This window comes from Thalassophryne amazonica, chromosome 6 (assembly GCF_902500255.1).
Source record: "Thalassophryne amazonica chromosome 6, fThaAma1.1, whole genome shotgun sequence".
In the NCBI taxonomy this organism is placed as follows: Eukaryota; Metazoa; Chordata; class Actinopteri; order Batrachoidiformes; family Batrachoididae; genus Thalassophryne; species Thalassophryne amazonica.
The window spans coordinates 69,880,643-69,906,735 of record NC_047108.1 but is presented as its reverse complement, the minus strand read 5'-3'; the positions used below and the strand labels follow the sequence as shown (position 1 = coordinate 69,906,735).

The following is a 26,093-nucleotide window of genomic DNA, read 5'->3' as shown; positions in this document are numbered from 1 at the left end:
TTATTTTTCCGAGTTGTAAATGGGAAATTCAGAGCTCCCATTTTCCACTGAATGCAGCAGGAATGTCAAACGTTGTGCATGCACCTTCTCCTCCATGTTGTCTGCAATTTCTCGCAGAGAGAATTTGCTACAGTTGCCATGGAACACCTCCCCAATAAAATTACTGAATTTTCCGGAGTGTAAGTCACACCTGTTTAAAAAAAAATGTCTCTTGAACAGGAAAAGCCCATATGTAAGTCGCACTGGTGTATAAGTCGCACCTTTTTTTTATGTATTATCACCTCTAGCTTCTATAATTTGTGTTTTTTGTGCATTGTTGTAGTGTTCGTTTTGTTATTGCCATTTATTCTTTTGTTATTAGAACCAGAAGCCCACATCATCGATAACATGTTGTGGACATTTATAAACTGTTATGTATTGTAGGCTACTAGAGGAAATGTAAAAGAATCTAAAGTAATTTTCTTTGATTGCCCTTCAATAAAACAACAACTCATGACACATATTCTGCCAAAATAGCAGATGTTAAAGCAGCCTCATACCAAAGTCTGGACCATAGGACCCAGCTTTGGTGCAACCAAAAGCGGTGGCTTTTTCCAGAACCATTCTGTTTTCAGTGTGAAAACACTTTTTGGATCACTCTGACTTTTAGACAAATTACAGGAAGGAGGCAGGTTACCGTCACCCACTAAAGAGTAAAAAGAGAAATGATCAATAACTTAATTAATTTAACTCATTAAATACTGGTAACTGTCTGTGCTGCTGTCCATCTTTTCTTCCTGCCAAACATAAAACAACATCTGTTTTGAGTGTTGTTGCGGCAGGCATCAGCTGAAAATATTAGTGCTGTGAAATCACTCACTGCTCACTCCAAAAAAGAAAATCTTAAACTCGGCGTGCCCAACCAGTCGATCACATAAAAAACAATAAATAAATAAAAAAAAATCTGTCCCTGGACTAGAGAGGATTTAGTGCTGCTATAACAGACTGATGCAGCAGGTGGCAGCAATTCACTAACAAGGATGCCGGCTGCCGTTAAATGCCAGAGTAGAACAGCTCTTATTCTATGGTGGATAACAAAATTGTAATTTTCATCTTGTATTATTTTTTAATTTATTCGAATGGCAAATCCATCTGTCTTATCTGCAAAGTAAATGTGGCTTTACTGAAGAAAGGAAATTTGGAGCGGCATTTCAGATGATTCACAAGAAATACGATGCTAACTTCTAACCCGGCTAAATCCCCTCTGCTTGTTCGAAAAGTCCAGGAATTGAAAAGTCGGCGAGCAGCACAATGATTCGTGGTTCATAAATATGAAGAGTGACGAATGTGGCGAACAAGATTGCAGTGTTCTGTTCGGGCCAGGAGTCTGAGGACGCATTTATTCTGTTCGCAGCTGGAGGAGACACACATCTGCTGCACACAGACGTTAGGTGGCTCAGCAGAGGTATGGAGGCTGCTGTATCACTGTATTACGTTACTAAGCCATATATATTGATTTATAACACAAAACTGTCACAAGGGGTAATAAATATGTGTAAAGATGGTTGAATATATGTATCATCAGGGCAGTAAATTGATCAGTCTGCGTGAATACCGCGCAGATCGTTGCTGCTGCTGCGTTCATGTACTGTCGGAAATTACAGCTTGTTTGCTTGGATTTTTTTATATGGGGGGGGGGGGGGGGGGTCTGCATCATTGGGCTCAGGCACCTTATATAGACCAGAAGTAATCTTTTGTGTGGATATAATGATTTTTATTTTATTTTTTGTTACTTAAAATAAAACAAAAACCATGCACCTGCCACAAGCAACTGCTGAGATTGAAGCAGCAAAAAAGTCCTGTAATTTCTGACAGTACCTGAACGCAGCAACGTTCTGCACGGCGTTCACATGGACTGATTAATTTACTGCTCTGATGATGTATTCAGTCATCTTTACAACTTATCTCTATTACTCCTTTTGACAGTTTTGTGTTATAAATCAATATATATGGCTTAGTAATGTAATAAAATTGATACAGGAGCCACCACGGCACACAAGCGGGTTTTTTCAGGCCTTTTGCACACTCCTGGAAACTTTTCGGGTCCTGCGCGTCCTGCGCCTTTCGGTCCAGCCCTTTCTGGAATGGTCTTCTGCCTGAAATTACAGAATTTCTGAAATGTTCAAACCATGCTGAATATGCACAGCTTTTGGATTTGAAAGCAAGTTTAAAAGCATATTACATGTGCTGTCAAGCAGGTTGCAACAGTGTGACCTGCAGAACTTTCCACACATGGACACAGAACTTAAACACCAGGAAAAAGACCGTCGAGCCTAAGAGTCCATGTTTATGATTATCACATGCAGAGCAGCTTGTCAGAATTTGACAGGCGTTTCACTGACTCACTGACTTTGCATCCATAGAGCCTGTGTCAGTTTTCTCTGTTTTCCATTTAGGGAAAATATAGATGTGGACTGTATATCGTCCAAAGTGGCATCACTCTTCAACCTGGATGCTCACACTAAAAAATGACATTGAGCTCAAATCCAGAGCAACACCTGACATGAATGTCCAAATCTGGAATCTAATGCAGACAGAGAGTGCCTGAGTGCCTGCTGGTTACGGCTGCACTCAGCTCCTACTGTTCGGACTATGAGAGACAAGCTTCCTCCTCTCTGGGCCAGAAATCCCACTAAGGTAGGGAACAACTTTTCCAACTTGAGGCCAGTCCTAGGCCTACTTGTGCTTATTCTTTTCCACCATGCACATTTACTTCAATGATATTATTGTTGAAACCTGCCAGAAAATTATGTTATTATGTTCTCCACTCAGATTGCAATAGCCAATCACAGATTAACCTTTCTATCCATCATTTACCTGTATTTTGGCATGCTTGGCGCCAGAAAGTTATGTTGGATCCAAAAGGATCCAAAAAGGCTAGGCCCAAAAGTTATATTGGATCGGTTCCCACTGACCAATAGCGTTAGAGCTTACTGCCAACAGCTAGCCAATCAGAGCGCGGCATACGAAGGTCAGGAACTAGCTGACAGACGCTGGTTGAAAAAATGGTAACAAACATGTCAACATCAGCAGAAAATCGTCTGCCAGCGAGGTTTGCCGAGTTCACAGGGGAGGAACTGGTGGAAGTATTGAACTCCAAGGATGCCAAAAACACTACGAAGGTAGACAAGCACACTACTAACGTTTTAGAAGCATTCATATGCTGTTCACAACAAAATAAATTGATCTAATTTACTTGACTCTTTGTTGTTTGCTTAATTTGGGAGGGGGGTGGAGAACATAATTGATGGATGGCAAGTCGTCCAACATAGAGAAATACTGGATGAAGACTACTTGCCATCCATTATTTGTATAATATTGGTGCACAATATATTGCGGCTATGCTGTGGCGTTTCATATGGCTTGGTAGATCTTGATACACTGTCAACTTCAAAAGTAGATCTCAGTTCAATAAAGGTTAGGTACCCCTGTCTTAAACATTCATGGAGGTGCTGTCCAGTGATCACCATATCAGCCAGAAAAAAAGAATAATTAGGCCAAATGTATACAAATATGAACTTTCTGCAATTGCAAATTTTGTCTCTTTTGTCTCTAGTGGCAATCCACGCATCCTTGGGAGTGTGCGCATCCAAGGTTTGGGAAATTTTGAACCTCTTAAAATCAGGATATTATTAGTTTGTGTCTTGGTATAAGGTTGACCCATGTGAAGTCTGCTCCATTCATAATTAACCCCAGGGGTTGTTGGGGTTCTTGAAGGTGGACATGTTTTCTTGGTTCTGCAGAGCCATCCTCTGGTTTTACAGTGTAACCGGTGCCATCATGGTGTCTTAGTCATTTGCATGACTTGGGTGCACTTCTCAAAGTATGGTGGCCGGACTTGGGAATGGCCTTAGATGGATATAGATGGAATGGAGGAGACAGGATGTTTGGAGCAGGCCTCATACAGATGGGATGATTTATAGCTTCTGGAGCTTGGGGGAGCAGGGCAGATAAGAGAATGAGGGTTCCATATGTAGTTTTCCCTGTCTGTATGTGTGATTTCCTGGTCAGAAAGATAAAAGCGGAGCAAAGGCTCCTTTCCCATCTTTTAAACCTTGTGTGCAGACATCCACCACAGGGACCTACACATATCTGTTGATCGTCCGCTCTTCCTTTTTTCTTCTGCCCAGCCTTTGATCTCAAGACATAATTTGCTTTCCTATTTAGATGCTGAAAAGCAAATAAAACTCCAGTGCAAAACATATGGAATTTAATTAATTTCTATCATCCAAAATCACAGGATGTCCCAGATGACTATACACAACTACATATACATATATGTGTGTGTGTGTGTGTGTGTGTGTGTGTGTGTGTGTGTGTGTGTGTGTGTGTGTGTGTGTGTGTGTGTGTGTGTGTGTGTGTGTGTGTGTGTGTATACACAACAGTGTAGTGTTCTTACAGCAAAATGTAGGAGAGTCAGTGAGTGGGTTAGTCCAGCTTAGCCAGTTTGTGCAAATGGTAACTCAAAAAAACAATAAATGCTATTATATAATGGCTGAGTGGATCCTTGTCATTTGATTGATGCTTTGTATGTCACATGACATGGATTAATTCATCCCATTTCTATTGCATTACATTTAGAGTGCGGCTTGGTTCCATTTAGAGTGGAAATTTGGTTCCATATGTTTGGTACCATTGCACTCTACACACACACGCACACACTCGCACGCACATGTGCATGTGCACGTGATCGCGCACGCGCATGTGCGCGCCACACATACGCGCGCACACACGCAAAACAAATCCACTGTACTGTCGTGGACATACACAGTCTTTTTTTTGGTAGTACACGCACGCACAAGCACAGACCAGGTTGCGTGTGTGTGCACGCGCGCGGGGCAATGACTCTCCCAAGACATAATTTGATTGAGCTAACTGACGTTACTAATTCACACACACACATAAAACAAATCCACTGTGCTGTCTGGAGGCTGTTAGCAGGAAGAGTGAAGAAAAGCTGGACTCATTTCTGATGTGATTTTTTTTTTTTTTTTTTTCACGGCACTGAGGACGTACACAGTCGACCGACCCAGTTGCGTGTGTGTGGGGGACAATGACACGATGAATTGAATGAGCTAACTGACGTTGCTTGTAACATACACACAAAATCCACTCTGCTGTAACCCGTCTGGATGCATGAAGACCTGTTCACATGAAACGCTGATGTGATTTTTGGCTGGACTAAGGAACTACACAGTCTTTTTTTTTTTTTTATGAAAGTCCGAAGTCACAGGGCCGCTGCTAAGGTTTTGGAGGCCCTAAGCATAACTGGTCAGGGAGGCCCCCCCACCCCCATACAAGAGGAACCCGAATTTTTTTGTATAGAATTGCCACACACATTTTAAAAATCAGTTCAAATTGCGCAGGATTTAGTGCCTCCATGCATTTTTGAGCATTTATTGGACTGGAAATCGTCACATCTGGCAACCCTGGTTAGGCGACACAGCGAAAGAGAAAAACACAAACAGGGCTGTACCATTTCAGGGAATCGGGGCGGGGGTGCATGGGAGCTTTATATTAGGCAAAACAAAACTGTTAATTTGCCCCAATTAAGTAATGGGGTAGGGGCCTACACAATGTTTAAAGACAAAAACGATGGGCCTATTCATAAATAATTCATATTGATTTTGAAATGTAATAATGTAATAATTTCAACACATTTTTCAGTCAATTGGAGGCCCTGCAAACTAGTGCAACATGGTTGGTGCCCCACGCAGGCTGCATAGTCTGCTTATGCCGAACGGCGGCGCTGGTCACTGCACAGCATCACTGGACTACACGTCACAGTGGAACACCAAAATGTAAGTCCCTTTTCTGTTGTTTATAAATTAATAAAATATCAAATGACAAGGATCTGTTTTAGCCGTTATATAAAACAAATAATGAATGTTTTTACATTCTTTCAATGGTATGAATATTTAATTCGGTGAAAGCTGGAACATACCATTCAACAAGGCGAAGCCGAGTTGAATGGTATGTTCCAGCTTTCAGCTTATTAAATATTCATACGATAGAACTCATAAACATTCATTATTTGTATACCATCTTGTAAAATGGCATATAATGAGGCTAAACTGATGAGTATCTGTTGAGATTTAATGCACTACATCAATCTAAAAATCAACTTTGTTTAGCCTTGATTAAAATCTCACATCTGCTACCAGCTAACAACTGAAACTAGCCCCCATTCACCCTATTGAGGTTTCAAATCCCGCAAAGCTTGCAAAACTTCGGAGAGGTCGCTCCACTGCGAGATTTCATTAACATTAAGAACTGCATTGAGACGCTCTGATCAGGCTGCACTTTAACCGCTGCACACAACAGCAGTAACATCGCAACATAAAACTCTTTGCATATTGTGCCTAAAACTCTAGTGAATATATTCTCTGGGTTTATAGATGTTGTTATTGTTTGTTTTATGTAAACATGCCAGAAGCTCAGGTTGTTCTTCTGTTATTTTCAGTGGCATTTGCTGTGAGCTGCCATCGCTTCCTGTTCATGTCGTTCTGGGGGAAAGTGAAGTTTGCTCTTTAACGTCCTGCTTATTGTCCTTTACAACACTGTTTGTCCTCTTTGTTCCACAGTAATATATATAAGATGTCTGAAATTCGGTTTGCGTTTATTAAATTCCACACAGATTTAACGTAGCAGACACGGATTATTTGGAATATTTGTTTTGTTTCTGTGAAGGCTCTCAGTTGTCCAGGTGGTTTCCATAGTAGAGAAGCTTGAATCTTCGACTGGACTGGGTTGCTTGACGTGAGGACGTTTCGCTTCAAATCGCAGAAGCTTCCTCAGCTAAAATTCTTGCTCTGGTAGTCTGACTTCTGTCTTGACTCTTGTAGAGAAGAATAACAGAAGCCACAAAAGCTGGAATTTTAAACCTAACCAGACCCCTCCTACCGAGAGGCAGACTGCTATAGGCTAGTGACTAAACAATAGCTCTAATTAGCATCTGTTGTGCTCTAGTTAGCACCCTCCTAATGACAGGGCAGCTGTCCCTCCTAATGATGGGATGGACGCCTCTCCTGACGGCTCCCCTGTCTACTCTCCTGATGACGTGAATGACTCATTACCATGAACAAAAGACTGAAACTGCTTTGACCTGAGTACCCCATAGTAAACAGGGGGCAAAGCGTGTCTCAGTCCACCTCCCCGGTTAAGGCTGGGTTTCAACTGTTTCACATAAAATGCCTCCTTCACTCCTCTCTCAAACCATTTCCTTTCTCTGGCTAAGATTTTAACTTCCTTGTCCTCAAACATGTGGTTAGTGTCTTTAAGGTGGAGATGAACTGCAGACTGAGGTCCACCGGCACCCTCTCTGCGGTGCTGGTATAGCCTTTTGTGTAACGGCTGCTTCGTCTCACCTATGTAGTGTTCATTACAGTTTTCCTGACATCTGATAGAATACACTACATTGCTCTGTTTGTAACTAGGGATCCTGTCCTTAGGGTGAACTGATTTCTGTCTCAAGGTGCTAACAGGTTTAAAGTAAACTGGGATTTTGTACTGTCTGAAGATCCTTTGTAGTTTTTTCCCTACTCCTGCTAAATAAGACACTTCTCTTCTTCTTGGCTCCATCTCCTGTCTGTCTGGTCTCTTTGTTCTTTGAGACTTTTGCACTTTATCCAGGGACCATCGTGGGTAACCACATACTGTGAGGGCTTTCCGGACATGTTGTTGTTCTTTAGCCCTTCCGTCTGCAGTTGTGGGCACCTGTAGGGCTCTGTGTTGAAGAGTTCTGATCACCCCAGGCTTGTGTTTAAGGGGTGGTTTGAGCCAAAGAGCAGATATTGGTCAGTGTGAGTGGGTTTTCTGTAAACCCCTGTCTGGAGCTGCCTGTTCTCTCCAATGGTAACATCACAGTCCATGAAGGCTAAATGTTTGTTTCTGGCATCCTCACCTGTGAACTTGATATTGGAGTCCACCGAGTTGATGTGCTCTGTAAAGGCCTCCACTTCTTGTTGCTTGATTTTAACCCATGTTTCATCGACATATCTGAACCAGTGACTGGGAGCGATGCCCGTGAACAACTCCAAGGCTCTCTTCTCCACTAGCTCCATGTACAGATTGGCCACAATGGGGGATCCCGGAGACCCCATCGCTCAACAGGCAGATCCATGATGATATATGCAAATAGAAGAAATAACAGTTAACACATGGGTCGTGCCCCTTAATGTCTATACCTGTAGGTGTTTTTTTCTTTTGCGATTATCAGACCTCCTCAGTTTGTGAAATGTTGCCCTCTGTGAGGTGGTAGGTGTTAAAAGCAGGAAGTTGCAGAGCCTGTGAGGCAAGGTAAGAGAAAGCTGTTTTTTCTTTATCCAGTAAACTTTCCATTTCCAAGAAGCTGAATGAATGAGTCAGGCAGGCTCCCCACTGGTTGCACATTATCGCACAACTGAATACATTATATCACAGTCTAATCAGTGCACTGTGCCACCAGCTGTACAACTGGATGTCTTCAGAGGGATTGCCGCCATTGTATTGTTTAGATACCATTCTTCACCATTCTTCCAAGCACCACAACAAATTTTCACTCTTGGTTCTGACGTTACTGAAATATGTTGGGTTTGAATTCTTCTCCCTCCTTCTGTTCTCGCAAGTCCAGTTTTTTATTTACAGTTCCTCCCTTCTACGTCTGATATGGAGCAATATCTTTACAGTGTCAGTAAATGGTTGTCAGCTTGGAATCACACCAGGGGTTTTAATGTGCCAAAATAAATTTTATTACGCCTGCCAAGGATGTAATAAAATCATTGGCATTTATTGCATCCAGCAAGGACATAATAAAATGTCTGTCTGTCTGTCTGTCTGTCAGCAGGATTACGTCAAACTACTGCACGGGTTTTGACGAAATTTCCACCACAGATAGATATTAGGGCATAGAAGACTCCATTAAACTTTGGTGGTGATCCCGATCCGGATTGTGACTCAAGTTTCACTTTATATACGCATTGAAGGATTACGTCAAAACTACTTCACAGATTTTCTCCAAATTTGCACCACAGTTTGGGGCATGGAAGACCACTGAATTTTGGAGGTGATCCAGATCCGGATTGTGGCTCAAGTTTCACTTTATATAGTACATTGTGTGTTTGTGGACTTAGAAAAAGCTTATGATAGGGTGCCAAGAGAAGAGTTGTGGTATTGTATGACTATGATGTTTGCAGATGACATTGTGATCTGTAGTGAGAGTAGAGAGCAAGTTGAGTCTAGCCTGGAGAAGTGGAGATATGCTTTGGAGAGAAGGGGAATGAAAGTCAGTAGAAGCAAGACTGAGTACATGTGTGTGAATGAGAGGGCGCCCAGTGGAATAGTGCAGTTACAAGGAGTAGAAGTGGTGAAAGTAGATGAGTTTAAATATTTGGGGTCAACTGTTCAAAGTAATGGAGAGTGTGGTAGAGAGGTGAAGAAGAGAGTGCAGGCAGGGTGGAGTGGGTGGAGAAAGGTGGCAGGAGTGATTTGTGACCGAAGAATATCAGCAAGAGTGAAGGGGAAAGTTTACAAAACGGTAGTGAGACCAGCTGTGTTGTATGGTTTAGAGACGGTGGCACTAACAAAAAGACAGGAGGCAGAGCTGGAGGTGACAGAGCTGAAGATGTTGAGATTCTCTTTGGGAGTGACAAGAATGGACAAGATTAGGAATGAACATATCAGAGGGACAGCTCAGGTGGGACGGTTTGGAGACAAAGTCAGAGAGGTGAGATTGAGATGGTTTGGACATGTGCAGAAGAGGGACCCAGGGTGTATAGGGAAAAGGATGCTGAGGATGGATCCACCAGGCAGGAGGAGAAGAGGGAGACCAAAGAGGAGGTTCATGGATGTGCTGAGAGAGGACATGCAGGTGGTTGGTGTGACAGAGGAAGATACAGAGGACAGGGTTAGATGGAAACGATTGATCTGCTGTGGCGACCCCTAACGGGAACAGCCGAAAGACAAAGAAGAAGGATTACATCAAAACTACTTCGTGGATTCTCACCAAATTTGCAACAGATAGATATTGGGGCATGGTAGACTCTTACTCACATCCGGATTGTGGCTCAAGTGTTGCTTTACATAGGCTTTGAAGGATTATGTCAAAACTACTTCATGGATTCTCACCAAATTTGTACCGGCTCACCTCCAAAATACATTGGAGTCTTCCATGCCCTGGTACAGAATTTGATGAGAATCTGTGAAGTAGTTGACACTGACTTTGTTTTTGGAGTGAGTTCTGTCTTCCCAAGCCCCCCCGCCCCAGGTTTTGCTCATTTTCATTGTAGTTCTGCATAAAGCTATGCTAAGCTGAGCTCTGCTCCTTCACCACAGACAAGAGCTCCTTTCACAGTCAAATACAGCACCATATGCATACATGAAGTGCAGCCCGCAGTCCCATGTGGAGGTGGTCTTTTGAATCTGTGTTGTGTGGATGGGAAGGACCTGCTGTGGGTCTCTAAACCATGATTTAAGCCTCTAGCGCAGAGGCTCAAAGGGTACCCCGTGTGTGCAGATATGTCAGCATTGACTTTGATGATGCACCTTTTTCATGTGTGCATGGAGTGGGTGTTTGTGTGGTGTACACAGTGTCTGCCTTGCAGAAGAAATGTAGTAACAGCTGTTAGAATACTGGAGCACCAAGTTCCCCCTTCTGACTGAACTCTTATATACTGTAGGTTTCATTTCTCATCCTGCATCAGAAGTCACAGAGTCGGTGTTCCAGAGTCCTTAATGTAGCAGTTCAACCCACTAACACTGGGAATGTCTGCAGCAATGGTCTCCATTTGAAATGCTTTCTGTTTCTAACTCCTTTGGACTTGGCTAGTAAAATGGAAATTTTGTGTTATCTAAGTGCTGTAATGTGCTGCAACATTCTCCTTTTCAAGTAATATTCTTATTGACTGCAAAAGTGGCAATTTAACTACTTCAGCAGTCACTGTGTTTTTGCACTTGTTGTGATAGATGCATTTCACACACCTGTACATTCCTCATGAGAAGCGCTACTTGAAGAAGTCACCTTTAATAGGCTGCTTTGCAGCTGTTTTTTTTTTTCTTCTTTTCTGGTGTTTCTTTGTCATGCCCTGGCTGCCTTACTTAAAGATTAGTGGAGTGGTGATTATGAAGACTGTAATAAACCAACTGTTCAGGAACATCACAGTGTTGTTTTTTTAAACAGAGGGGGCTTCATAGGGGAGTGGAAGGTGGGATCATCACATTCAAAGTTTTGAAATAATGCTGATATCTGACCAAAATTTATGAATGTCCTTCAAGATGTTCTGATTTTTACAAACATTTCCTTTTTTTAAAGATGTGGAACAAATGGCTATCGACTGGTTAACCGGAAACTTCTACTTTGTGGACGATGTGGACGACCGCGTGTTTGTCTGCAATAAGAATGGCCAGACATGTGTGACCCTACTGGATCAAGAGTTGTACAACCCTAAAGGCATCACCTTGGACCCGGCTATGGGGTCTGTAGTTCATTCATCCTTCTTGACCTAACACAACCCTTCACACTATTTTTTAACAAATGAAGCATTGTCTTATGAGCACACAGTGTGCTGACCATGCAGGCAGTCAAAAAGTCAAAGCAGTTCCTCCAGATGGAACCACAGAGAAATGCTTGTGTGTCATGTAAAAGCAGGCAGACTTGTATATAAATTCCCAAAACAGAAGTGACTGTTGCTTCATGTTCATCTTGTATCTGAAATAGTTCCTTTTCCCAAAGTATCACTTCTACATATTTCTGTGGATCTGCAAATGACCTGACAATGGTGAATACAGGCTTCTCAGTTGTGGAATATTATGAAAAATCAGAGCTAAATGGATTTAACAATACAAAAACACTGAGTTTCATAAATCAAATCAGTTATTTTTGTTAAATACCTTCTGTCTTTTTTTTTTGTCCTTATCTTGTTCTATAGCAAAGTGTTCTTTACAGACTACGGGTCAACTCCAAGAGTGGAGCGCTGTGACATGGACGGTCAGAACCGCACAAAACTGGTGGACAGTAAGATCGTCTTCCCTCATGGAATCACCTTGGATTTAGTCAACCGGTTGGTGTACTGGGCTGATGCCTACCTGGACTATATTGAAGTGGTCGACTATGAGGGAAGGAACAGGCACACCATCATCCAGGGCCTGCTGGTGAGGACTGAAGAAAGACTGGACATGATGTCACTATGCGACATAGTACAACCCCAATTCCAATGAAGTTGGGATGTTGTGTAAAATGTAAATAAAAACAGAATACAATGATTTGCAAATCCTCTTCAACCTATATTCAATTGAATACACCACAAAGACAAGATATTTAATGTTCAGACAGATAGACTTTTTTGTTTTTACGCAAATATTTGCTAATTTTGAAATGAATGCCTGCAACATGTTTCAAAAAAGTTGGGACGGGGCAACAAAAGACTGGGAAAGTTGATGAATACTCAAAGAACACCTAATTTTAAACAGGTGAGTGTCATGATTGGGTATAAAAGGAGCATCCCCAAAAGGCTCAGCTGTTTACAAGCGAAGATGGGGCGAGGATCACCACTTTGTAAACAACTGCATGAAAAATAGTCTAACAGTTTAAGAACAATGTTTCTCAACATTCAGTTGCAAGGAATTTAGGGATTCCATCATCTATAGTTCATAATATAATCAGAAGATTCACAGAATCTGGAGAACTTTCTACACGTAAACGGCAAGGCCGAAAACCAATATTGAATGCCCGTGACCTTCTCAGGCGGCACTGCATTAAAATCTGACATCATTGTGTAAAGGATCTTACCATGTGTGCTCAGGAACACTTCAGAAAACCATTGTCAGTTAACACAGTTCGTCGCTACATCTACAAGTTAAAACTCTACCATGCAAGTGAAAGCCATACATCAACAACATCCAGAAATGTCACCGCCTTCTGTGGGCCCAAGCTCATTTGAAATGGACAGACGCAAAGTGGAAAAGTGTGCTGTGGTCTGATGAGTCCACATTTCAAATTGTTTTTGGAAATCATGGACATTGTGTCCTCCAGACAAAAGAGGAAAAGGACCATCCAGATTGTTACTAGCGCAAACTTCAAAAACCAGCATCTGTGATGGTATAGGGGTTTGTTAGTGCCCATGGCATGGGCAACTTACACATCTATGATGGCACCATCAATGCTGAAAGATGCATACAGGTTTTGGAGCAACACATGCTACCATCCAAGCAACGTCTTTTTCAGGGACGTCCCTGCTTATTTCAGCAAGACAATGCCAAGCCACATTCTGCACGTGTTACAACAGCGTGGCTGTGTAGTAAAAGAGTAGGGGTACTAGACTGGCCTGCCTGCAGTCCAGACATGTCGCCCATTGAAAATGTGTGGCGCATTGTGAAGCACAAAATACGACAACGGAGACCCCGGACTGTTCAACAACTGAAGTCGTAAATCAAGCAAGAATGAAAAGTAAACATACCACTGTCCCAGCTTTTTTGAAACGTGTTGCAGGCATCCATTTCAAAATGAGCAAATATTTGCACAAAAACAATAAAGTTTATCAGTTTGAACATTAAATATCTTGTCTTTGTGGTGTATTCAATTGAATATAGGTTGAAGAGGATTTGCAAATCATTGTATTTTGTTTTTCTTTACATTTTACACAACGTCCCAACTTCATTGGAATTGGGGTTGTATATTGGGGGGTCAATGTTCATGTATTTGCTTGTGTATTCACTGTAGGATTGGAAGGTTTACCCACCAGAGGGGGTGGGTCAAATAATGCCACATTATGTTAGTGATTTTGTTAATTGTATTCTTGTACTTTGAAACTGAATATTTATCGCTGTGATGGCTTCAGAACTTTCAGTTGCATTTTTTATGATTTTGAATCTGAAGCTTTCCGCTGTTAGGCAGTAGACTGGATGACCGACTGTCCCCCTCCTAAAACTTTTTAAGGAATGTGGCTTGTCTACACTGCATAACCTCATTCTGTTAGGTTTGCAGTTTCTGAGTGAACCCAAATATACAGACGGTGAAACACAGGTGATTTATTTGCCCAAAACATGAGAGTCTAGTCCAACAAATTGAGGGAGTCCAACAGTGCACACCAGGAGTGAATGTAAACCCAAAAACAGCAGGCAAATGAAGGCAACAAACGAACTGAGTTAAACACAGGCTGACAAACACTGAGCTGTCATACAGAGCAAACTCACGGAAGTGTTAAGGGTAATCAATCCTTACGGACAGTTACACACGGGAGGTGACAAAGAATAATCCAGCAACAGAAAAGCAGAACGGTGCAGTATTTAACATGACACAAATGAACAGACAAGCTGCAGGTGTGGAGAGCACAGGGAGACCGGTACACAAGACACGCCTACAAACACACACAGAATGTGACACACACAAAGTGATGTAAACCTCAAAAGAACCCCGGCGGTGAGTGGAAACTAAAACATACCTTAATAATAATCAAACTGAAAGGCGAACCACAAAATAACCAAGTAAGAAAACTAACACTGGAACTCAACGATGTAACAATGCAAACAGGGAACCCACACAATTTACAGACGTGGACACAAGACTGAAACACACTGACAGTAAACACAGGGACACAGACAGGGGACAGACCACAAAGATAACTAACAGAAAGCCAGACAGGGGACCGACCACAACACATTCAGCCCATTTAACAAAATTCTGGCCCAAGCTGCTTGGTATGGGGCTGGTTCGGACATTGACGATGTCCACTTTAGTTTTCCCTTTTTTAACATCTCTATGACACAGATAGTCGTATCTAAATGTGATAACTTCTAGGCATGGGAGGGATCGGAACTGAGAAATACATAATTCTGTTTGGCGACCCAAACCAAAACAATACCGGAAAACATGAGTCCTTGTGGTTAAAGTCTTGAAATATGGTGTGTTTTTTTGTTGTTGTTTTTTTTTTACTTTAGGAAAATCTATATCTGTTAAAGCATTTTTAAAAAGTTGAAGACACTAAATAGCTTTGAAGCTCTGCGTCAATTTCCAGTCTTCCCTTTGATAACAGTGTGTCTGCTTTCCAAATTTGTCCCATCTTTGATGTAATCTCACCTTCTTCTGCGACAGTAAGGTGCATCTAGCCAAAGAGAGTCCCTGTCTACTGGAGAGATGTCCTTTTAATCGTCTTGATTGATATTACTTTAAGAGTGTGTGATTTTCCTGGCCAGTGCCTCTCTAAACACATTAGTCGGGCTCTACTGAAGCTTGGCTCAAACTTATAGTGGAGTAATGATCTTAATGAAATCAGGACTGCAGTGGTGGTGGATGTGTGTGAGGGCTTCGGGGGGTGGTAATTTGATCTCAGTGCGTACGTCTTTCTTACAGCAGATGAGAGCTTCACAGAGCAGAATCACTCTCTGTTTAACTGCAGATGGGAATTTGAGACATGATGCTACCCGGTGCCAGGTTGACACAAACAATCTCTCCTTATCTCTCTGTCTGAGACTGTTTGTGTCTCCCTCTTTCATAGATTTCCTCACATTTTTTGGACTTACCAGGAACTGTTTCCCACTGATAAATAGTTTGTCATGAAAGGTTTATCATGTGGAGTTTACCAGGCAAATGTCAAGCTGTTTTCCAGACACTTTATAAATAATGTCAGAGTTTTCACCAGCCAACTTATGAGTTTTGTTGTCTTGTTTTACTTTAGATTGAGCACTTATATGGGCTGACTGTATTTGAGAACTACCTGTATGCTACAAACTCAGATGAAGGCAACCTCAACCCCAAGACCAGCGTGATCCGAGTGAACCGCTTCAACAGCTCAGACTTCCAGGTGGTCACGCGGGTCGACCGAGGTGCTGCACTGCACGTCTACCACCAGAGGCGGCAGCCTCAAGGTGCACACAAAGAATGATTGTAGCCTTGCACTTAGCTTGACAGTAACACCGCATCCTTCCCTTATGTGCTACATGTGACCCATGCCATTGAATGCTATTTGGTGAGGTTTTTTTTCTGTCACTCTCATTCCCCAGTGCGCAGTCATGCATGTGCCCTTGATCAGTTTGGGAAGGCTGGCGGTTGCTCTGACATCTGTTTGTTGAGCAACAGTCACAAGACTCGTACCTGCCGCTGTCGCTCCGGATTCAGCCTCGGAAGTGATGGCAAGTCCTGCAAGAGTACGTATCAAGACTGAGGAAGAATTTGATGCAATCAGTGTTGAAATTAATCTGGAAATGGACAGGAACTGGATTATTAGGTGTACATAGAGCATAGTGCCATTTGTATTGGCCATTATCATATCAGTGTGGCACATTTGAATAATAACTGTAAGAAAGGCTAACACGGCTCTGGTGACTGCATATGATAAACCTAACTTCCGATGATGCCCTAACTGTATTCAGATGTGTCATGTTGATGTGACAATCGGGACAGATCCAGGATTTTGTAAAGGGGTGGTGGGGAGGGGGGAGGGCATGGATTTGTGAAGGAGTTGCTTACCTAGGGTGGTATCACTCATAAAACTTTGAATCTTTAGCTGCCATTTCCTGCATTTTTTGCATATTTCACCATATAATACACAGAGAAAAGATACATTATAACCTGTTTTTTCTTCATTTGAACTTGTATTTTGCAATATTAAATGTGACGCTATGATATTATGATAAGTAACAAAGAAACACTGTCCACCCCACCCCCAGGCCTGTCCGTGATGACAATTCATCCAGTATGAACAATAAAATTCTTGTAATGGTATTAACCTATTGGTCTTGACAGACTGCTGTGCGTGCCTCTTCATGCACAAAAAATACATATAAAGAGTTAATGGTTTACTTTGTGCTTATTTATGACTGTCATTGACGTGTCACACACATATAAGATAAGATCAACTTTAATTATCTCGAAGTAAATTATTTTGCCAGAGTATAGAAACACTAAACAGTGAACTTCTTTCCAGTAAATACAACAGTTTTATGCGAAATGACAGGAAGACATTTGCAAGATGTACCACAATGTTGCACATAACTCTGAATAACTCTGTTCATTATGTATTCATCCTGCAGAAGGGGGAGGAATTATACAGTTTGATTTCCACAGGTAGGAAAGACCTCCTGTGGCATTCTGTGGTGCACCTCGGTGGTCTCAATCTATGGCTGAAGGTGCTCTGACATCAGTGTGGCAAGCAGGATGCTGAGCAGTTTCATCAGCATCCTCCTTTCAGACACCTCCACCACAGATTCCAGCTCAACCCCCAGGACAGGATATCGAAGTCTGTGTCTGTGTGGAACATCATGACTGTGCGCACAGGCTTATGTGCTAGCTATTACAACCAACAAACAAACACAAAAACCACAATCTCCTATTCCTAACATTGTCCCATCCATGGTCTCTAAACTAACTGGTGAATAATTATTCTGCCTTCTGCCAGTTGAACATAGGGAACTGTGTGCACAGTTGTCTGTGTGCATTCCACCATCAGAATGCAGCACAATCATTGACCAATTTCCTTAAATACCATGGCTGGAAAAAAGTAAATGTATGAAATAGGAGATTCATTTATTTTTTTGGTTAGCACATGAACATGCTCAGTCATGTCGCAGAGCTTGTGTGTAAAACAACACAAGGCACATACATGCAAGTGGCTGATTGAATTTCATTTTGCACTTATAGCCACTAACATGCAAAATCCTCATTTATATACTGCTGTCTGTGTCATGTTACTACCCACAGTCAATTGCACAATTGCTCTTCCTCTTACCTTTAAATCACCTGCAAAATTGCCTACACCCCAACACATAAAAGTTTAGGATTAATTGCCCATGCAGTTTAGCACTCCTTATCTGGGATCTTTGTCAATTGACCCCAAGTACTAATTTTATTTTTCAGCTGTGATAATATATAATATAATGTGATATATATAATATAATCTTAATGAGTCAGTGGTGGTTACACAATTGCTGTCAGCAGTAATAACACTGACAGGTTGTTTTGTTTTTTGTTGGTTTGTTTTTTCTTCCCCCACCCCTGCAGAGCCAGATCATGAGTTGTTTTTGGTGTACGGTAAGGGTCGTCCTGGAATTATCAGGGGTATGGACATGAATGCCAAGGTACCTGATGAGTACATGATTCCCATTGAGAACCTGATGAACCCCAGAGCTCTAGATTTCCATGCTGCTACTGAATTCATCTACTTTGCTGATGCAACCAGTTACATTATTGGCCGACAGAAGATAGACGGCACAGAGAGAGACACCATACTAAAGGAAGGTAAGAATCATGCAATGGATTCATAACCAACTTCTTCCTGACTACATCAGTTTTACTGAGTGATTTCACATCATTTTAACTTGTTGTGTCCTGTCTTGGCCAACTAATACTATCTTTATTACATTTGCTTCTTGGGTTTATCTTAGGTATCCACACAGTGGAAGGCATAGCAGTAGACTGGATGGGCAGTAATCTGTACTGGACAGATGATGGACCTAAGAAGACTATCAGTGTTGCAAAGCTGGAGAAGGCCTCCCAGACACGCAAGACACTGATTGAGGGCAAAATGACTCACCCCCGTGCTATTGTGGTGGACCCTCAGCATGGGTGAGATACTGCAAGGAATTTTCATAATGTTCACCATACTTGTTCTTTTCAAAATTCATAAGAGAATTTTGTTCATGTTTGTGTACTGCGACATGAAATCTGTATTAATACTTCTGTAGTGGGGGAAGAGCTTCTGAGGGTTTGTTGCTTGCAGCAACTGCAGATTTTTGTTCTAGTTACTGGTTACATGGTTGCTATGTTATGGTTTCTGTGTGGGAACTAGTGAGTTGAAGGTGTTTTTGGGAGCTGCTTACTGTATTTTGTTTTGGAATCTTTCATTAACCTAGCATTAAAACACAATTTTGACAGCTGTAACTCTTAAAGGAATGATTACTCTCACATTCTTTTTGAATATGATATGCTTGATGTATATTCATCTCCCAGGTGGATGTACTGGACTGACTGGGAGGAGGACCCCTCAGAGAGCAACAGAGGAAAGATCAAGAAAGCTTGGATGGATGGTTCGCATCACCAAGTTTTTCTGACAAGCAAGACAGTGCTTTGGCCGAATGGTTTGAGTCTGGACATTCCCCAGGGAATCCTGTACTGGGTAGATGCTTACTACGACCGCATTGAGTTGGTTTACCTCAACACGTCTGAGCGAAAGGTTAGTATTGATCATGACATGGTGACATGGTGTACTTACAGTTGATGGGGTGGGGGTGGGTGGAGGGGGAATAACACTCCACAACTTATGCCTGGTTCACACGACAAGATAATTTGGCCGATATCGGACCCGATCTTCACCTTCCGACAACCTTAAGGATTCAATTCAATCAATTTTTTTATATAGCGCCAAATCACAACAAACAGTTGCCCCAAGGCGCTTTATATTGTAAGGCAAGGCCATACAATAATTATGTAAAACCCCAACGGTCAAAACGACCCCCTGTGAGCAAGCACTTGGCTACAGTGGGAAGGAAAAACTCCCTTTTAACAGGAAGAAACCTCCAGCAGAACCAGGCTCAGGGAGGGGCAGTCTTCTGCTGGGACTGGCTGGGGCTGAGGGAGAGAACCAGGAAAAAGACATACTGTGGAGGGGAGCAGAGATCGATCACTAATGATTAAATGCAGAGTGGTGCATACAGAGCAAAAAGAGAAAGAATGCATCATGGGAACCCCCCAGCAGTCTACGTCTATAGCAGCATAACTAAGGGATGGTTCAGGGTCACCTGATCCAGCCCTAACTATAAGCTTTAGCAAAAAGGAAAGTTTTAAGCCTAATCTTAAAAGTAGAGAGGGTGTCTGTCTCCCTGATCTGAATTGGGAGCTGGTTCCAGAGGAGAGGAGCCTGAAAGCTGAAGGCTCTGCCTCCCATTCTACTCTTACAAACCCTAGGAACTACAAGTAAGCCTGCAGTCTGAGAGCGAAGCGCTCTATTGGGGTGATATGGTACTACGAGGTCCCTAAGATAAGATGGGACCTGATTATTCAAAACCTTATAAGTAAGAAGAAGAATTTTAAATTCTATTCTAGAATTAACAGGAAGCCAATGAAGAGAGGCCAATATGGGTGAGATATGCTCTCTCCTTCTAGTCCCCGCCAGTACTCTAGCTGCAGCATTTTGAATTAACTGAAGGCTTTTTAGGGAACTTTTAGGACAACCTGATAATAATGAATTACAATAGTCCAGCCTAGAGGAAATAAATGCATGAATTAGTTTTTCAGCATCACTCCGAGACAAGACCTTTCTGATTTTAGAGATATTGCGTAAATGCAAAAAAGCAGTCCTACATATTTGTTTAATATGCGCTTTGAATGACATATCCTGATCAAAAATGACTCCAAGATTTCTCACAGTATTACTAGAGGTCAGGGTAATGCCATCCAGAGTAAGGATCTGGTTAGACACCATGTTTCTAAGATTTGTGGGGCCAAGTACAATAACTTCAGTTTTATCTGAGTTTAAAAGCAGGAAATTAGAGGTCATCCATGTCTTTATGTCTGTAAGACAATCCTGCAGTTTAGCTAATTGGTGTGTGTCCTCTGGCTTCATGGATAGATAAAGCTGGGTATCATCTGCGTAACAATGAAAATTTAAGCAATACCGTCTAATAATACTGCCTAAGGGAAGCATGTATAAAGTGAATAAAATTGGTCCTAGCACAGAACCTTGTGGAACTCCATAATTAACTTTAGTCTGTGAAGAAGATTCCCCATTTACATGAACAAATTGTAATCTATTAGACAAATATGATTCAAACCACCGCAGCGCAGTGCCTTTAATACCTATGGCATGCTCTAATCTCTGTAATAAAATTTTATGGTCAACAGTATCAAAAGCAGCACTGAGGTCTAACAGAACAAGCACAGAGATGAGTCCACTGTCCGAGGCCATAAGAAGATCATTTGTAACCTTCACTAATGCTGTTTCTGTGCTATGATGAATTCTAAAACCTGACTGAAACTCTTCAAATAGACCATTCCTCTGCAGATGATCAATTAGCTGTTTTACAACTACCCTTTCAAGAATTTTTGAGAGAAAAGGAAGGTTGGAGATTGGCCTATAATTAGCTAAGATAGCTGGGTCAAGTGATGGCTTTTTAAGTAATGGTTTAATTACTGCCACCTTAAAAGCCTGTGGTACATAGCCAACTAACAAAGATGATAGAATGATCATATTTAAGATCGAAGCACTAAATAATGGTAGGGCTTCCTTGAGCAGCCTGGTAGGAATGGGGTCTAATAAACATGTTGATGGTTTGGGTGAAGTAACTAATGAAAATAACTCAGACAGAACAATCGGAGAGAAAGAGTCTAACCAAATACCGGCATCACTGAAAGCAGCCAAAGATAACGATACGTCCTTGGGATGGTTATGAGTAATTTTTTCTCTAATAGTTAAAATTTTGTTAGCAAAGAAAGTCATGAAGTCATTACTAGTTAAAGTTAATGGAATACTCAGCTCAATAGAGCTCTGACTCTTTGTCAGCCTGGCTACAGTGCTGAAAAGAAACCTGGGGTTGTTCTTATTTTCTTCAATTAGTGATGAGTAGAAAGATGTCCTAGCTTTACGGAGGGCTTTTTTATAGAGCAACAGACTCTTTTTCCAGGCTAAGTGAAGATCTTCTAAATTAGTGAGACGCCATTTCCTCTCCAACTTACGGGTTATCTGCTTTAAGCTACGAGTTTGTGAGTTATACCACGGAGTCAGGCACTTCTGATTTAAAGCTCTCTTTTTCAGAGGAGCTACAGCATCCAAAGTTGTCTTCAATGAGGATGTAAAACTATTGACGAGATACTCTATCTCACTTACAGAGTTTAGATAGCTACTCTGCACTGTGTTGGTATATGGCATTAGAGAACATAAAGAAGGAATCATATCCTTAAACCTAGTTACAGCGCTTTCTGAAAGACTTCTAGTGTAATGAAACTTATTCCCCACTGCTGGGTAGTCCATCAGAGTAAATGTAAATTCAATTCAATTCAATTCAATTTTTTTTTTATATAGCGCCAAATCACAACAAACAGTTGCCCCAAGGCGCTTTATATTGTAAGGCAAGGCCATACAATAATGATGTAAAACCCCAACGGTCAAAACGACCCCCTGTGAGCAAGCACTTGGCTACAGTGGGAAGGAAAAACTCCCTTTTAACAGGAAGAAACCTCCAGCAGAACCAGGCTCAGGGAGGGGCAGTCTTCTGCTGGGACTGGTTGGGGCTGAGGGAGAAATTCATTTCTTAAATGTTATTAAGAAATGATCAGACAGAAGGGAGTTTTCAGGGAATACTGTTAAGTCTTCTATTTCCATACCATAAGTCAGAACAAGATCTAAGATATGATTAAAGTGGTGGGTGGACTCATTTACATTTTGAGCAAAGCCAATAGAGTCTAATAATAGATTAAATGCAGTATTGAGGCTGTCATTCTCAGCATCTGTGTGGATGTTAAAATCGCCCACTATAATTATCTTATCTGAGCTAAGCACTAAGTCAGACAAAAGGTCTGAAAATTCACAGAGAAACTCACAGTAACGACCAGGTGGACGATAGATAATAACAAATAAAACTGGTTTTTGGGACTTCCAATTTGGATGGACAAGACTAAGAGTCAAGCTTTCAAATGAATTAAAGCTCTGTCTGGGTTTTTGATTAATTAATAAGCTGGAATGGAAGATTGCTGCTAATCCTCCGCCCCGGCCTGTGCTACGAGCATTCTGACAGTTAGTGTGACTCGGGGGTGTTGACTCATTTAAACTAACATATTCATCCTGCTGTAACCAGGTTTCTGTAAGGCAGAATAAATCAATATGTTGATCAATTATTATATCATTTACCAACAGGGACTTAGAAGAGAGAGACCTAATGTTTAATAGACCACATTTAACTGTTTTAGTCTGTGGTGCAGTTGAAGGTGCTATATTATTTTTTCTTTTTGAATTTTTATGCTTAAATAGATTTTTGCTGGTTATTGGTAGTCTGGGAGCAGGCACCGTCTCTACGGGGATGGGGTAATGAGGGGATGGCAGGGGGAGAGAAGCTGCAGAGAGTTGTGTAAGACTACAACTCTGCTTCCTGGTCCCAACCCTGGATAGTCACGGTTTGGAGGATTTAAGAAAATTGGCCAGATTTCTAGAAATGAGAGCTGCTCCATCCAAAGTGGGATGGATGCCGTCTCTCCTAACAAGACCAGGTTTTCCCCAGAAGCTTTGGCAATTATCTATGAAGCCCACCTCATTTTTTGGACACCACTCAGACAGCCAGCAATTCAAGGAGAACATGCGGCTAAACATGTCACTCCCGGTCTGATTGGGGAGGGGCCCAGAGAAAACTACAGAGTCCGACATTGTTTTTGCAAAGTTACACACCGATTTAATGTTAATTTTAGTGACCTCCGATTGGCGTAACCGGGTGTCATTACTGCCGACGTGAATTACAATCTTACCAAATTTACGCTTAGCCTTAGCCAGCAGTTTCAAATTTCCTTCAATGTCGCCTGCTCTGGCCCCCGGAAGACAATTGACTATGGTTGCTGGTGTCGCTAACTTCACATTTCTCAAAACTGAGTCGCCAATAACCAGAGTTTGATCCTCGGCGGGTGTGTCGTCGAGTGGGGAAAAACGGTTAGAGATGTGAACGGGTTGGCGGTGTACACGGGGCTTCTGTTTAGGGCTACGCTTCCTCCTCACAGTCACCCAGTCGGCCTGCTTTCCCGGCTGCTCGGGATCTGCCAGGGGGTAACTAACGGCGGCTAAGCTACCTTGGTCTGCACCGACTACAGGGGCCTGGCTAGCTGTAGAATTTTCCACGGTGCGGAGCCGAGTCTCCAATTCGCCCAGCCTGGCCTCCAAAGCTACGAATAAGCTACACTTATTACAAGTACTGTTACTGCTAAAGAAGGCCGAGGAATAACTAAACATTTCACACCCAGAGCAGAAAAGTGCGGGAGAGACAGGAGAAGCAGCCATGCTAAATCGGCTAAGAGCTAGTAGCTACGCTAAGCTAGCAGATTCCTAAAAACACGCAAAGTGAATAATGTGTAAATAATTTAGAGGTGATTCAGCAGAAGGAGTGCTTTAGTTAAGGCACGTAAAGATTACACTGGGAAACAAATCATAAGCTAGATAACTAGATCAATCTAACTGCGCAGATTAAACAGCTAACAGATACAGAAAAACACCGCTGTGCTCCGGAACAGGAAGTGATACAATACCGCAGTGAGAGCCAACCACCAGTAGAGGCAAGCAAGAGTAAGTAAGAAGGATGCCCCGACAATCGTGATGACGCTAAAGATAATCTTATCAGGTATTCCTGCCATGTGTGGTGTGTTAAGAGCACTCTGATCTGCTCATAAGGACGTTAGGAGTGCTCCGATTGCAAATCGGGGATATTCAACAGGTTGGATTGTCTTGGCCCGATATCGCAGTGTGTGTGGTGTCCTCTGACTACAAACAAGCACAGAGCCCGCTGAATGTGACGTGTAGCCAATCAGAAAACGAGGTGACGGACGTACGGAGCAGAACGTTTTCATTTTCAATTTTCAGTTTATTTTAATTTATATAGCGCCAAATCACAACAAGGTTGCCTCAAGGCGCTTCACACAAGTAAGGTCTAACCTTACCAACCCCCAGAGCAACAGTGGTAAGAAAAAACGCCCTCTAAGGAAGAAACCTCAAGCAGACCAGACTCAAATCTATGACCCGCTGCTTGGGCCATGCTACTGACACAAATTACAAAACAATTCACAAAACGAACATACAGGAAATGTTGCCGGTGCACAAGATGGTTTCCGAAACAGATATCACACCCATCGCTGGATGGAGCTGCACCTCAAACAGAAAGAAAAGGAAAAAAAAAAAGCAGATTCAAGCATCAGAAAAACAACAAATACAGTGTAATTTGTCAGCATTAAGCAACAATGAAAAACAGAAGAAATATCAAGGTGATCGCCAGCCACTAGCCCTAAGCTTCACTAAAAGACCCAGAATTTAGATAAAGTTGAGACCACGGCCCGCTCCGTGAATGAATTAACAGAGTAAAAAGCATAGTAACATACTATGCCAGTATGCTAGCCATACGAAAGGGAAAATAAGTGTGTCTTAAGTCTGGACTTGAAAATAAAATCATAACAGCTGTTCTGACTTACCAGAAAGTCCAGTGGTTGAAGAGCGCCTTTTCTTTTTCTTTTTGTATCATTTTTATCCCTCTGTTTTAAATAGTCCACAAACTATCTCCGTCTGTTTACTCTGAAGTCACGTTTAATCTTGAGAGATTTTGCGAGATTTCCTATCTGACCTGGGAATGTTCGTGTGTGCAATCTGTTTGTGTGTGGTGTGTTGACTTCACCGTGTGGCTGACTTCACCATGTGGCTGAACAACATACACTGTATGACCAAACCTGTTAGATCTGTGATTTTTTTTTTTATCTCTACATGTGTGGTCTCTCAGGTTTTGGAAACCTACAGATAATTTTAAAATCCTGCCGCGTGAATCAGGCATTAATCATATATTTTGCCAGATAATTTTTTTTATTTATAGAATTCCTACTCTTGAAAGGTCAGGTCTGTGAGCTTGCGCTGGTACCACACCATGGTAGTAGTCATCTATGTGCTGTAGCCAGTTGAAAGTTTGGTGTCCTTTTGGCTTCTTTCAGTTGTTCTAGTCCTCAACCCTGGATCATCCCCAGATAAATGTGCCACATGGCTTCGGAACCGTTTCCTTGAGACTAAGTCATTCAAGCAGTACCCAAGAATCCTCTGAAGAGGCCTAGTATGAAAGACGTACAGTAATCACCTTAAGTCACTGGTTAATGTCCAACTCTCACGGTGATAAGAAAGGAAGTAGGACCTTCTCAGGCATCTCTTGATGTCAAAGGCTGAGTAACCAGAGACATGAGCGTCACTGCCAAGATAGGTCTGACAGTTGCATTGCATACAGATACACTGCTTATGTCTGAGTCCAGGAAGTAAGTCATTGCAATCACAAACACAGACATTCAGATTCACAAACCCAGACATTCAGATTCCTCACTCAGCTTCTCACATGCAGTTATCAAGGATTTCGATTGATTCTCCAAAGATCAC

The 26,093-nt window shown here is 42.0% G+C and overlaps 1 protein-coding gene across 1 annotated transcript in view; it reads left to right on the top strand.

Annotated features, from left to right (window-relative positions):
- The window catches only part of lrp1ab (low density lipoprotein receptor-related protein 1Ab), a 408,853-nt gene that overhangs the window by 203,707 nt on the left and 179,053 nt on the right, over positions 1-26,093 (top strand). Inside the window, exons 7-13 of the mRNA XM_034172428.1 lie at positions 11,327-11,489; positions 11,943-12,165; positions 15,687-15,876; positions 16,012-16,155; positions 18,008-18,244; positions 18,391-18,571; positions 18,956-19,178. Coding sequence (XP_034028319.1) covers positions 11,327-11,489; positions 11,943-12,165; positions 15,687-15,876; positions 16,012-16,155; positions 18,008-18,244; positions 18,391-18,571; positions 18,956-19,178 — 1,361 coding nt within the window. The remainder of the gene's footprint in view (positions 1-11,326; positions 11,490-11,942; positions 12,166-15,686; positions 15,877-16,011; positions 16,156-18,007; positions 18,245-18,390; positions 18,572-18,955; positions 19,179-26,093) is intronic.